This window comes from Aquarana catesbeiana, linkage group LG05 (genome assembly GCF_042186555.1).
Source record: "Aquarana catesbeiana isolate 2022-GZ linkage group LG05, ASM4218655v1, whole genome shotgun sequence".
Classification (NCBI taxonomy): domain Eukaryota; kingdom Metazoa; phylum Chordata; class Amphibia; order Anura; family Ranidae; genus Aquarana; species Aquarana catesbeiana.
In genome coordinates, this window is record NC_133328.1 from 531,412,305 (window position 1) to 531,428,247 (window position 15,943).

General features: G+C 42.8%; 1 protein-coding gene across 1 annotated transcript in view; it reads right to left on the bottom strand.

The window, feature by feature from the left end:
• Positions 1-2,494: 2,494 nt before the first annotated feature.
• PPP1R42 (protein phosphatase 1 regulatory subunit 42) overlaps positions 2,495-15,943 on the bottom strand; it is a 75,766-nt gene continuing 62,317 nt past the window's right edge. The window contains exon 9 of the mRNA XM_073632809.1: positions 2,495-2,968. Coding sequence (XP_073488910.1) covers positions 2,875-2,968 — 94 coding nt within the window. The 3' untranslated portion in view covers positions 2,495-2,874. The remainder of the gene's footprint in view (positions 2,969-15,943) is intronic.

Genomic DNA, 15,943 nt, shown 5'->3' on the forward strand with positions numbered 1-15,943 from the left:
TCTTTTTCCTTTTATTTAAACTCTATTATTTACAAAAAAAAAAAGCTTTTCACATTCTCTTGACTCCTGGCCCCGTGTATTATGTATGTAGTAAGTAAATGTATGGAGATGCAAAATTTCTTCTACTGGTGGCACTGTAAATTACAATTTCAAGTCAGAAACAGACACAAATAATGCAGCTCAGTTCATTAATTCCCCCCCTCCCCATTTTTTTTTTAATCCAAGGAGTGTATGTACCTGAATTTAACCAGCCTCTTGAAATCTATTGTAAAGCGAAGCTCAGAATGGGGGAGTGAGAAGCAACACAAAGAGACAATCAGCTGTGTTGTAGTGCAAGCAGTATGCAGATAGGAGTAGCAAGCAGAGTGACAGAGAGATCATCTCCATAGGCTTCTACTTTTACTGTTCATTTGCAGGCTAGCAGTGTGATGGAGATCTCTACATGGAAAAAAAAAATCAGGCCACTTGTCCTGTTAGGCTATGCTGTGTTGCAGATCTGTGTAAATCTGACAGTTGTATGGACATAAATATAAATTCTTTGGTGGGCAAACCAACTCCCATATATGCGTTTCATCTGTGTACCTAATTGTTTGCCTGGAGTTCAGCTTTAAGTAGAAGAACTTATTTTATAATATGATTGATTAAAGGTGTGATTTTATATTGTCTGGTTAAAAAACATTTTATTTTTTAAAAATTTCCATTAAAAAAGAAGTGTGGGAGAGAAAAAAACAAGCACATAAAAAAAAACAAAAAACAAACACATGGCTTGCTCCAGCATCGATCCGATGCTGCAGCTGTCCCCTGCCGGCTCTACACCAAGAACTGAGTGATCTAAGACCGCTGATCACTTTTTCTTGTTAAAAAAAAAAAAAAGACCGCTCATCACTCAGTTCTCAGGTCTGCTCTGAGCAGAGAGTATTGACTGTCATTCTGTACTCTGCCCCTACAGAGCCCACTGTCAACTGAATCTGGGTCACAGAACTAAGTGCACTCTTGAGATCCACAGTATAGGCAAATGAGCTTTTGGTCATACTTTTCCTTTAAAGTAAGACATTTTGATGTGCATCTTGATCATGCAGGTGCTCAAAGTTGAAGCCAGTGGTTCAGCATAACAATCAGGCAACCAATATTTTTAAATGAAGAGGTCAGCTAAGGCATCCTATATATTCTTCTCACTATGTGTTTATTTTGTGTTATTTAAATGCATGCGGGCATGTCCAAAAAAAATACAATGTAAACTTTCACAATAAAATTAAAATTACCTCCAGTGAAGTGTGCCCCATCTCTAGCTGCTCCAGCATTTGTTAGAACTGTTATTTTTATTCAGGCTGCAGTCTCCTATCAGTATAAAGACTTGTAGTTTTGGTTGCAGAACAAATATTACAGGAGGTTGCTTGCTCATTATCTCCTCCATTCAGAAAAAGCCTTGCCTTATTTTCACTAAGAGCAAGGTGCACTGAATGGAGTAGGTTCTGAGCAAGCGACCTCCTGTGATCTCTGTACTACAGCTTGAACAACAAGTCTCAGCACCAGTGGCGGTCCATCCATAGGGGGCACACAGGCGCGGCCCCCACAATCCATAAGTCCGGCCCCCTAATCTACATACAGGGCGACGGACCATGGATACCAATGGAGGAGGGGGTGTTACTTTTTGAGGCTCTAATTGATTAATAAAAAGGATGGGCTCGGGGCGCCAGCCAGTTGTATGACAATACGAATGAACATGAGCTATTGTCACACTAATCCTCCTCCCAGCCAATCAGGAAGCAAGTAGTGAGACCCGTCATCCGATTGGCTGAAAGGACAGGCGATCCTATTGGGGGCCAAGCGCCTAGGAGGAGAAAGGAGACGCGCACTGGAAGCTGCCGTGAAGGAGGAGAGGACACAGGAGCCGCCCATCACCCGCCACTGCTAAATGGGGTAAGTGCTGGATCGACCGGCAGACAGCCAGCGAGCGGGCGGGGGGGGAGTGCCCCCCCCCCCAAAAAAAAGCCATCACTGCTCAGTACCAGACATTCCATGCTAACAGGAAACTGAGGATCAATATAAAAACATTTTAAAGCTGAATTCTCCTGAATTCCAGGTATGGCAATTTTTAGATAGGTACATTGGTCCACCGTGGACTAATGTAAATATGTATGTGTCATACTTGTGGGATTTCCGAGGAAGCTGGAACTCACTATAGTAGACACCACTACTACAGTGATTGCCACTGGCTACCAAGTCCCATGTTGACTGGCTGCACTGCTGCTTACTGAACGCAGGAGGTTGCCTGCTTGGCATGGGTACCATTCAGAGGACACTTTCCATTTTTTCATTGAATACAAAGTGTTCTCTCATTGGACAAGTTGGAGATTGTGACATCACCGCCCCACCTCATCCAATTGGAGGACACTTTGCATTCATGGGGAAAATGCAAAGTGCTCCCTGAATGGTGCCTATGCAAAGTGAGAAACCTCATGTGTTCACAATACAGTAGGGCAGCCACACTGCGTGGGACCAAGAACCTGGTGAAGATTACTATAGTTGCTGTGCCTACTACAGTGATTTCCAGAGTCCATGGAATTCCAACTGGTAAGGCACGTACATACTTACATTGATTCCAACCGCACAATTCTGCAAACTGCATAATTCCAATGTAATTACGTACAGTACAAATGGCCATACCTGGAATTCATCTTTAATAAACACAGCAGCAGCCAGAGATGAGGACACTTTATTGGAGGTAACCTGTTTTTTTCTGTGCAAACATAAAAGAAATTGTAGCCATCCTTCAGTTTTAAAACATACTCTGTTTGCTTAGAGCTGCAGTGGGTGAACTAGCTGGCTGTGCTACTTTATGTATTGGAGTTGGATGGTGCAGCGCACACGTCTTCATCTACTCAGAGCACTACTTTGACTTTGTAGGTGTGGTTCAAGAACGTCTTGTCCAGGCAGTGAGCTTGCAGGATCCTTTACAGCTAATTGTCTGTAATGACAAAACAAACCACAACATTACAAACCTAATTACACAGCTCAGACTGAAACAATAAACAGACAAAACCCCGATGCTAATGACAAATTGGTATTACACAGATAGCCACAAATTAATCTTTCTCACAATACATGTCAAGATACTTGGGATTCTGGAAGGCACAGTTATTTATTGAATAGAAGTTTATAGACAGGTCTTGGCAAGCAATGACTCATACTTCTTATGTGGGACTAAAAGAATGAGCGTATTGCTTATACCAGGACTCATTCAAAATTTTCTTCTTTCATGCATTTCTTATAATCGCACCTAGTATTATATACAGAATATCCCAGTGCCCAGTTTCAAGTCAAATGTTATGCAAGGACAGACATCCCTCATTCAAATCTGATCATCTGGACATTTCTGCACTAGCAACACTGGAGTCTTTTTTTTTTTTCTTTTTTTTTAAATTAAATTAAATGCACTTTTTTTAAATCAACTATATTTTTATTGCGTTTTTCACATTTTTTTTGTTTGTTTCTTACAAACAACCTATACAAACATATGGACCGAATGGTCCCATTACAGCGAAGTATGGTCCAGTAACAAGCATACACAAAAGACAGAGATATCTAATGTCTGCTGGTTTTTGTAAACAACAAGAATAGAAGGTGGGAATTACCAGTCAAATGTACATAAGGATTTGTCAAGGCCATAAATAACATGTAACGGGTGTAAGAAACAATAAAGTAAGTACATTTTAGGCCTGAAGATAATTTAAAACCCCCAAACCATTCTATATTTTCTGAAAGCAGAGACCATGTAGAATACAATGGTGTCAGTTGCAATTCCATATGTCACACAGTACTTGCGCTACTGTTTACCAAATCTTGTAGGAGGAGTTTTCACTCTCCCCTGACCCTCTGTCTGGACAGTCCTGATTGGCCCTGTTCTGATCACATGCAATCTCTCAAGAAAAAAGAAAAACTCTCTAGCAATACACATCAAATTGAGCATATGCTGCCTGACTCCTAATGCTCTGTTCTATTAGGCTGGGTTCACTCTATCGCCACATGCGGCTCACAGCAGGGGTCCAGTGCGTCCCCGTTTACCGTTTCAGGTCCGATTTCAGCCTGAATTTTTGGCTGAATTCAGCCCTGAAATGGACCAAAAGACACACAGGGCTCCGGTGCAAATTTGTACTGGAGCCGCAGCGGAGATATGTGAACCAGGCTCCATAGAGAGCCAGTCAAAATCTCCTGCTATTGCGAAATGGATGCGGAGAACCCTCATCCAATTCGCACTAGTGTGAATCCAGCCTCAGGAAATGGGTTGGAGTCAGTTAAAGAAGAGGAGGATCAAAGAAGATAGGATCACACAGCCTTTATACACAATGTCGCGGATTAACCCCTTATGTTCCACAGTGAGTATAACAAGCATGCTTTATACACACTAATTTTACTGTTTTGGGTTTAGTGACACTTTATTATGTGTATTTTTTTACCCATGAACGCAAAGAGCACATATGTATGTGTACGTGCACGGCGGGGGGGGGGGGGGGGGGCACATTTTTTAAAAATGTGTTTTTCTTTTTAGCTATTTTATTAAACTATTTTCTTTTATACTTTATCGTTATCATTAAAAAAAAAAAAATTTGGGGAGCTTACATGTAACCTGTAGCATAGGCAGTTTGCACTTCAAAAAAAGTTCATATGCCATCTATACTTTTATACTGCTGGTTTCATAATTAAAGTATTTAGTCTGGTTTTCCATTCAAATCTAATCTGTTTCATTTTAGAATAGGTCCTTGTACTAGGGCTCAGTCACTCATATCTAAATTTATGTTAAAAAATAAACCAGTTAATGCAATCTGAAAGTAACTGATTACTAAGAATGAAGTCTGACTGCTTTGATAATGTAAAATATAGCAGAGAATGCATTAGTTATGCATAGACATCTTGCAGCTCTATTACCTATTTGATGCCTGTAATAGAAAACTCCAGTAGCAAAACATTTTAGTTTTAGACTGGGAATCCTAATGAGTAAATACAGCAACTAGACGGCAACATTTTGAAGCTAAATAATGCTAAATTATGCAATGTTAAATTTATGAAGAATTACCTGTAGCAAGGATCGAAAAAAAAAACCCTCACTGGTTTCATTAACGCTATTAATATATAAAATTAGGCCACGTTTGCCAAAACACTGCATTATTGTTTCTTATTAAACACATTTACAGAGTGTATTTATACAAAACTTTTTCAATTAATATCAACGAGACATGGGCATTAGAAAAGTGTCTTGGGATTAATCTGAATGTAGTTGGTATGTATATATGTATGCATTCAGGCTGTATGTGTGCTCTGCAGAGGGTGAATACAAGGTGAATACAACCTAATTATGCTAAAAGACTGGACTAGTGTTTTGAGATATATATATATATATATATATATATATATATATATATATATATATATATATATATATATATTATACTAAAGTCTTAGGCAGGTGTGTAGATTTGAAATGTTTTCAGAAACAGAAGTGTTAATAGTTTATTTTTTCTTAACAAAACTGAAAGTACAGAAGAGAAATCCAAATCAAACCAATATTTGGTGTAACTACCCTTTGCCTTCCAAACAGCATAAATTCTTCTAGGTACACTTGCACACACTTTTTGAAGGAATCCGGCAGGTAGGTTGTTCCAAACATCTTGAGATGTTTGGAACAGACCATAGATATTCTATTTGTGGATATTTGTGGAGAACAAACCATAGATCTTCTGTGGATGTAGGCTGCCTCAAATCCTTCTGTCTCTTCATGTAATCCCAGGCAAAGTCGAAAATGATGAGATTAGGGCTCTGTGGGGACCAAACTATAATTTTCAGGACTCCTTGTAGTTTTTTACTGTGAAGATAGTTCTTAATGACATTGGCTGTATGTTTGCAGTTGTTGTTCTGCTGCACAATAAACTTGGGGCCAATCACATGTCTCCCTGATTATACGGCATGATGGATAAGAATCTGCCTGTATTTCTCAGCATGGAGGACACCATTGATCCTCCTGACTAAATCTCCAATCTCCATTTGCAGAAATGCAGCCCCAAACTTGCAAGGAACCACCACCATTCTTCACTGTTGCCTGCTCCACTATGCTTCACTGTTGCCTGCAGATGCTCATTATTGTACCGCTCTCCAGCCCTTCAAACTGTCTCCTGCTACTGCCAAATATTTCTAATTTTGACTCATCACTCCAGAGCTCCTGTCACCATTTTTCTGCAGGAATGGTGGGGAAAGACTGCGCTACAAAAAATGACAAAGTGAAAAAAGAAAAAAAGAAAAATGAAGCTCCCAACACTCAAACATACAAGGTTCTATGTGAATATTAAAGTGACAGTGTGGCGCTAATAATATTTTTGTGTACCCTGGATGTGGTACAGCTAAAACAAAATATAATGTGCAAATATACTATAGCAAAACAAAAACGAAAATACGCTGTGCTCAACACAGTGAGTGTATGAAACATAAAGCAATAGTCCAAAAAAGTGACATGGGAATAGTGAGCTGCTTGTCTGTAGTCATTTTCAATAACACTTTGAAGGTAAATAAATACTCTTACCAACTGTGGTGGACCCAGCGTGTCATACGACAAATGGGTCTTACAGGCTCGAGATCCTATATGGTATGGATCAGGTACTGAACGCTGGGAGGTCAGACGGGTCCGATGTGGTTTCCCCAACTCTTGGTTTGTGGATCGCACCGGTACTCTGCGAACTAAACGATGGTCTCCCAAAGTGCTTCTTCATGGGAAGATGATCCTAATTGGAAGATGATCCAACAGTTTCCCAATTAACAGTCCTCTGTCACGAGCAGGTACCTTTCCTTATTTATTTATTATTTATTTATTTCAGGTACTTATATAGCGCCGTCAATTTACGCAGCGCTTTACATATACATTGTACATTCACATCAGTCCCTACCCTCAAGGAGCTTACAATCTAAGGTCCCTAACTCACATTCATACATACTAGTTACAATTTAGACAGGATCCAATTAACCTACCAGCATGTCTTTGGAGTGTGGGAGGAAACCGGAGTACCCGGAGGAAACCCACGCAGGCACAGGGAGAACATGCAAACTCCAAGCAGGTAGTGTCATGGTTGGGATTCGAACCAGCGACCCTTCTTACTGCTAGGTGAAAGTGCTACCCACTGCACCACTGTGCCTTCTGTGTTCACCTTATTATTAGTGCCACACTGTCACTTTAATATTCACATAGAACCATTTTTCTGCACCTCAGTTCCTACGTTTTCATGCATAATTGAATTGCTTAGCCTTGTTTCCACAAAGGAGGTATGGCTTTTTGACTGCAAATCTTCCATGAAGACCACTTCTGGTCAGACTTCTCCAGACGTAGACAGTAGATGGGTGTACCTGGATCCCACTGATTTTCTCCAGTTCTGTACTGATGGCACTGCTGGACATCTTCTGATGTTGAAGGGAACTAAGCATGATGTGTCTTTCATCTGCTACATTATGTTTCTTTGGCCAACCACTGCATCTATGGTCCTTAATGTAGCTTAATTATATTTTCTTCTTCAAAAGCGCTTAAACAGCACATCTTGAAACCCCAGTCTGCTTCAAAATCTTTGCCTGGGAGAGACCCTGCTGATGCAGTATAACTTTCTTGTGTCTTGTTGCTGTGCTCAGACTTGCCATGGTGTATGGCCTGTGACATTAAACTGTCTTCCACAACCTCACCTTAGTAGCAGAGTTTGGCTGTTCCTCAACCAATTGTAAGCCTCCTAAACAGTATTTTTCTGTTTTAGTTAATGACTGTGTTTAACCTACATATGAAATAGATGATCATTAGTACCTTCTTGATACAATCGTTTATTTATACGCCTGACTCTAATTCTACAAAATACCTGACTTTGAGCAAGTGTACTTAGTGTGCAAGTGTAATGCCGTGTACACACGATCAGATTTTCCGACGGGAAATGTTGGATGTGAGCTTGTTGGCGGTAAGTCCGACCGTGTGTATGCTCCATCGGACATTTGTTGTCGGACTGCCAACAAATATTGGCTAGCATGCTCTCAAATTTTGCGCCAACAAATGTGTGTTGTTGGACTTTCCGATCGTGTGTACACAAGTTTGTCGAACAAAAGTCCAAAGTACAAACACGCATGCTCGGAATCAAGGACGAGCCTGAAGCGATCGGTCTTGTAAAACTAGCGTTCGTAATGGAGATATCACGTACGTCTCGTACGTCACTATGTTCGTAATTGTTGGCCAACATTTGTGTGACCGTGTGTATGCAAGACATGTTGGAGCCAACACCCTTCGAACAAAAATCCACAGTTTTGTTGTCGGAAAGTCCGATGGTGTGTATACTTGAGGCTGGTTTGAAGCCAAAGGGTAGTCACACCAAATATTGATTTAATTTAGATTTTTCTTCTGTTTGCTCACTTTGCATTTTGTAAATTGATAAAAATAAACAATTAAAATTCTCTATTTTTAAAGCTTCTTACATTACAGCATTTCTTCACAGCTGCCAAAACTGTTTGCACAGTAATTGAATCCAATGTATTTATTGCTATTTACTCCAATTGTTGAGAAAGGTGTGCAGCTCCTCGCCCATATGTCTACCTGAATAAATTATACTTTTGAATATCTCTGTTGCCATGTTTCTTGGAGGGTACCTATTTATGGTATATGTTTGTGCATATTTTATATGGACTGCACCTGGACAATTCTCCTTGTTAGAGAAAGCAATGGACACTTCTTTGTTAGATCATAAGGACCATACTTGCAGAGAGACATCTTGATAGCTGTGCATAGCTAAGATACCTGTTACAGATCTTAATGAGGTCCTCTTTGTAGTGAACTGCCCAACCTACATTCACCTCTCTTGTGAATTATAAACTGATTACCACTGTTGAAAACCTATTTTTCACATTCTCTGATCCAGCAGTAGTAGGTAAGTGAAGTTCCACCTTTCAGAGTGCTCCCCTTTGCCTGCCATCAAATTATTACATAGAACCCACTTTGATGCATCAATGTAACGAAGTCACTTCCGCTCAGCTGAACAGCTTGACAGGTGAACACACGTGTCCTAATCATTGGAGCAGGAAATGTGCCAGCTCTGCGGCAAGGCAGGGTTGATCAGTAGTTAGAGAAGCACTCTCATTTTGGGATCTGGGGGGATTGCAACAATAAGTAAATGTTGCTTTAACTTTGGTTAGTAATCATGAGTAATTCTGGAACACTGTCAGGTTCTCTTTAAGCTGCTTGCCATTTTTTTCTTTCAGCAGAAAGCTGCATAGAATCAGAAACCACTTAACACTCCCCATCGGAAAACATGCAGATAATTATTCAAATAACTATCCAGAGTGATTTTGGTATTACATTGTAATGTTAATCAGCCATTTACAGACTCAGTGGAAACATGTTTCTTTACTTTGTTAACTGCTACATATGAAAACACTCATTCTTGGTGACGCAGCCTTTTTAAAGGGGAAACATTAGTATATGACAATTTTTTGCTACAATTTGAAAACCTTAAAGTGAACTTTTAGTCATGCAAACTATATTCCAGTATTTACTGTACAGATTCTTAATAAGCAGTAAACAAGCTTTGAAACAAGCCCTCTACCAACAACTGTGGCTGCAGACACTGTGGAGTAATTCATCCTTGAAGGAGTAATAAACCCTCACTGTTTTTTAGCTTAATAGATTAAGCACATTTAAGAACTTTTTGTTAAAATTCTTACCCAAGCATGTGTAGTTTACAATTCGCAGTGCTACTGGCTCCTGCTCTCTTATTAGTGCTTCCCTGAACTTCTGTTATTTACAGGAAAGAGTTAACAGTGGACAGTAAAGACTTGAGCCAGTCTGTTAGTAGGAAAGAAAGGGGGAGGGAAGAGCAGGAGAGTGCCTTGCTATCACAGGCTATAGGGCTGTTTGTTTCTATTGATGCACACAGTGTAGGGAGACACGCCTCTATTCCCTGCATGCAAGGGTGGCTCCATAGGACACTGCAACAGAAAGGAACCACCCTGAAACAGTAAACCTGGGGCAACGGTCATTGCACCAGCATAACCTGGAACATAAGCAAGGATTAAAAGTTGAACAAAGCTGCATACTTAGTAAGTGAATTAACCAGCTGCTAAAAGTGCTTAAAAACTGGGGGTTTAATATCACTTCCAGTTTCTCAGCAGAAGTACTACAGTTGTTCTCTCAGGTAGCTTAGTTCCCCCTCATATCCATTACTTGGCAGCAGCTTTCCAGTCTTAGATTTAAATACAGAGGAGGGGCTACAATTACAGTTGTTCTCTCAGGTAGCTCAGTTCCCCCTCATATCAGTTACTTGGCAGCTTTCCAGTCTTAGATGTACATACAGAGGAGGGGCTTTAGAAGTGGTGGTGGTTATGGTGGTGGTGGGGGGGGGGGGGGGCAACTGCTAAGACAATGGAGAACCAGAACAAGGGAGGGGAAATGGGACTTTAAATGAACCATATGGCAGCAAAAAGGTATTCGGTGGACAACAGAACTTTATTAGTATAGTGAAGCATCACAGATAATAAGATAATTGGTAAAATGATAATGACAATAGAGATAATACTGGCAGGATGTCTCATAATGAAACCACTAAGTGCAGTAGTAAAATTGATAAGCAGTATACCGAACATAATATCATTTTCCATGGTTCACCATAAACAATTGGATAATAATGTTGATGTAGAATTCAAAGTACTGCCTGCAGGACCTGTGGCTTCACTGAACCTGAACAGATGCGGATAAAAGAATAACTTGATAATCATATTGTAGCTGGACAAAGACACGGCACCAAGAATCTCTACGCATTTCGTGGCACTGCGCCACTCGTCAGGAGCATACACGTGGTATTTGTACAATGAAAGTATAAAGGAGCAATGAGTATCTACAAATGTATGGACACAATCAGATAAACAACCCCAAACTCAGGGTGTACTCACTGGTTGGGGCTGGAATTGGTGTATACTATGGTGATAGGGTGTCACAGGCCTCCGGGGACAACCTCTCAACGGGGGCCGAGGTGGGCATCTTAGCGGGGGCAAAACACACAGGCAACCCATCAGGGTGGGCATTGAACCACGAGGCGTCTCTAGGGTGAAAAAAAGAGAGTGGAACGACTGGCAACAAAGGAAGGGTTTGGGTGAGGGTAGGTGACCATTGGTGATGAATGGGGGGAGTGCTGAGAAGAAAACTGGCAAACAAACGTTGCCATTGGAAGGTGATGACCAAAAGCTGGGGAAGAAGAAGTGCGACCCAGGGTGGGAATAGGGGTGGGTGCACCAGCAGAACGGAGGGGAGAAAGAGAGAGGTGGTGTGTCAGGTTACCTGTAGATACTCATTGCTCCTTTATACTTTCATTGTAGAAATACCACGTGCATGCTCCTGACGAGTGGAGCAGTGCCACGAAACGCGTAGAGCTTCTTGGTGCCGTGTCTTTGTCCAGCTACAATATGATTATGAAGTTATTCTTTTATCCGCATCTGTTCAAGTTCAGTGAAGCCACAGGTCCTGCAAGCAGTACTTTGAATTCTACATCAACATTATTATCCAATTGTTTATGGTGAACCGTGGAACTTTATAAAAATGATATAATGTTTGGTATACTGCTTATCAATTTTACTACTGCCATTAGTGGTTTCATTATGAGACATTCTGCCAGTATTATCTCTGTTGTCATTATCGTTTTACCAATTATCTTATTATCTGTGATGTTTCACTATACTAATAAAGTTCTGTTGTCCACCGAATACCTTTTTGCTGCCATATGGTTCATTTAAAGTCCCATTTCCCCTCCCTTGTTCTGGTTCTCTGTTTAGATATGGGATGGAAATATATGACCTTACCAGGCCATAGTTTCAATTAAAGTCCCGAGGGATGGAAATACACAGTCTTACCAGACAGTGGATTCCTTAAAGTCCCTATTATACAATTCCCTCCTCAATTAAATATGATACAGGGATGGAACTATATGGCATTGCTCGATCTGAAAAATTCCTTCTACAATTCCTGCAATTTTTGACCTAATGTTTAGCTTCCCCTGTTTGTATGGTCTTAACCTTTTATCATGATTATCCTAGTTGACTTGTTTTTTACAATTTTTACATCTTTTTCAACTTTATGGACCCAATTTCTATTGTTAATTACCCCTAGGTGACTGGAATTGTTGCAGTGTCCTCTGGCTCTGTCTCTCTTCCGGAAGCCATGACGCGCTTTGCCGGCCCCCGCCTCTTCGAGCCCTGGGTGGGAGGATACGGAGTGGCGCAGTGCCACGAAACGCGTAGAGCTTCTTGGTGCCGTGTCTTTGTCCAGCTACAATATGATTATCAAGTTATTCTTTTATCAGCATCTGTTCAAGTTCAGTGAAGCCACAGGTCCTGCAGGCAGTACTTTGAATTCTACATCAACATTATAAAAATGATATTATGTTTGGTATACTGCTTATCAATTTTACTACTGCCATTAGTGGTTTCATTATGAGACATTCTACCAGTATTATCTCTATTGTCATTATCGTTTTACCAATTATCTTATTATCTGTGATGTTTCACTATACTAATAAAGTTCTGTTGTCCACCGAATACCTTTTTGCTGCCATATGGTTCATTTAAAGTCCCATTTCCCCTCCCTTGTTCTGGTTCTCTGTTTAGATATGGGATGGAAATATATGAACTTACCAGGCCATAGTTTCAATTAAAGTCCAGAGGGATGGAAATACACAGTCTTACCAGATAGTGGATTCCTCAAAGTCCCTATTATACAATTCCCTCCTCAATTTGCTAAGAGAATGGCTTGAACAGCTTCAATACTTCTGTTGTGAACTTTAAGGCCCCTTTCACACGTGCGGACCGTATGTCCGTATTTCATCCATCCGTTTTCAGATGAAATACGTACGTACATGCATCCCTATGGAATAGCGGGTGTCAGCAGATGAACATCCGCTGACACACGATATCATCCGTCCCCGCTCTCGTCCGATTCTGCAGACGGAGGAAAATCCTATTTTTCTATCCGTCTGCAGAGCGGATCGGATGAACACGGACAGACGGTCCGTGCTCATCCGATCCCCCATAGGGGAGAGCGGAGATCTGACAGGGCGGTCCCTGCACAGTATGCGGGTCCCGCCCTGTCATCCGCCGGATCAGCTGGGAAAAACGGAGCGATCCCCGCTGAGCAGCGGATGTTCACTGGTCAGATCAACATGGATCCGTCCCGTGTGAAAGGGGCCTAAGGATGAATCGCTTCACAGCACCTGCAACTACAGAGGTCAATGAAATGAGGGATGGTTTTACAGCTCATTTACAGCTTAAAATATGAAAATATTTGTCCATAGTCTGGCCACAGGGTCACTTCTGACAGCATAAGATACTGTGTATATACATATATATATATATATATATATATATATATATATATATATATATATATATATATATATATATATATATATATATATACACACACACACACACACACACACACACACACAGTATCTCACAAAAGTGAATACACCCCTCACATTTTTGTAAATATTTTATTATATCTTTTCATGTGACCAGGGGCGTAACTAGAAATAGCAGGGCCCCATAGCAAAATGTTGTATGGGGCCCCCCCTGCAAACAGCCCCCCCCCCCCCCACAGCTGCCCTAGTGTCAATGCAGCGTGACCTGTGCCACATACAGTGTGACCTGTGCCCAATGCAGTGTGACCTGTACCAAATACAGTGTGACCTGTGCCCAATACAGCCTGGTCTGCCTGTGCCCCATACAGCCCCACCTATGCAGAGGAAGAGGCAAGCCACCCGGATCAGCAGAGAGCGGGATTGCCCGCTGTAATAGCTTTCATTTGAATTTCCTGTCTTCCCGGGGCTCATCGTCACATAGCCCAACCTCTTGGCCCGACACCTTTGATGATGTCACATGACCCGCATTGGATCGGCGTTCTGTCTATCAAAGGCACCGGGCCAAAAGGTGGAGCTATGTGAGGTGAGCCCCGGGAACACTGGAAGTTCTAATGAAAGCTCTTACATCGGGCAATTCAGCTCTCTGCTGATACGGACAGCTCGCCTCTTCCTTTCCTCTCTCTACCCCTGGCTGGGAGACTGTGCCGGCGGTGCTCTTATCCTCACTGGGCCCCACTCGGCTGCGGGCCCCATAGCGCCCGCATGAGTCGCTATGGTGGTAGTTACGCCCCTGCATCTGACAACATTGAAGAAATGACACTTTGCTACAATGTAAAGTACTGAGTGTACAGCTTGTATAACAGTGTAAATTTGCTGTCCCCTCAAAATAACTCAACACACAGCCATTAATGTCTAAACCACTGGCAACAAAAGGGAGCTACAGTTCATTGAGGGAACCATGAATGCCAACATATACTGTGACATACTGAGGCAGAGCATGATCCCCTCTCTTCAGAGACTGGGCGGCAGGACAGTATTCCAACATGATGACGACCCCAATCACACCTCCAAGACGACCACTGCCATTCTAAAGAAGCTGAGGGTAAAGGTGATGGACTGGCCAAGCATGTCTCCAGACCTAAATCCTATTGAGCATCTGTGGGGCATCCTCAAGCAGAAGGTGGAGGAGCGCAAGGTCTCTAACATGTATATATGTGTAAGGCTGGCCGGAGGCCAGTCTGTATTTGTGGGAGGAGTCTGAGGGTACTTAATCCTCCTCCCCTGTCGAGTCCAATGCTGGTTTTTCTTTCAGGGTTGACGTCATTTCCGGGTTGGCAGGGGGACCGCGTCACTTCCGAGTTGCATTGCAGGTCGGCTGATGGAGTCTCGTGGCGGTCCTCCTCCCGGTGCTCACACCGGGCATCATGGGGGGGCGCCCGCCTGCCTGCCTACTTGACCCGGAGCTCTCGCCGGGCATCATCAAGGAGGCCGCCTGCCCGCTTATCCCGGTCCTCACGCTGAGCATCAGGGGGAGGGGGGAGCCGCTCACCGCCCAGTTCTCATGCCTGCTCAATCGGGGTGGGGGAAGCCACTCACCCGCCAGTTCACCTCCCTGGAGGGGACACCCACACGGCTCCCGGTTCTCACGCCGGCTCCTTGGGGGCTCACCTCCCAGTACTCACGTGGGACGTCATGGGGGGGGACTCCTGCATTCACCGGCATTCACCGCTTTAGGTAAGCTTAGTTCTGGTAGGTACGTGCGGGGGGCGTTTCAGTCCTCAGGTGCTGCTTAGTCAGACGCCATGGACCCCACGGCACTCCCAGCAGTCAGCTGTCCCCCACTGTCAGGTGTCCCCACCTTGCCACACAGCATTTATTTGTCACAGGCCAGTCATTTCATGCATGTCACTAGAGGCTTTCTAGGTTCAGCGCGGTAGCTTGACTGCATGTGGTGTTAGCTGGTGGCCGCACAGCAGGAATATGAACACTGGAAGTGTCACCAGCCGCACACCTGCGTTTATTACCTCTTTTTCCCACGGCATAGATTGCATGACCCTCCTTCACAATTTCCTCCAGTTGATATACTTTTGTCTTTGCAGTCCAGGTCTGAGCTTTCCTTAGGTCACGGGGGGTTTGGCGGTGCAGGCGTTTCTGTCATAGCGTTCTATCATAGCGTTTCTGCCCCAGGTTTTCTGTCATGGCGTTTCTGTCATAGGGTTTCTGCTCCAGCTTTCTTTCTTAGCGTTCCAGTCATAAGCGTTTCTGTCATTGCATTCTGCCCCAGCATCTAGTCTCAGCGGTTCTGTCTCAGCGTTCAGTCTCAGCATTTCTGTCTCAGTGTTCAGTCTCCGCATTTCTGTCATAGCGTTTTGCCCCGGTGTTTCTGTCATAGCGTTCTGCCCCAGCATGTCTGTCATAGCGTTCCGCCCCGGTTTTTCTGTCATAGCATTTTGCCCCGGCATTTCTGTCGTAGCGTTTTCTGCCCCAGGATTGCTGTCATAGCGTCTTCTGTCATAGCGTCTTCTGCCCCAGAA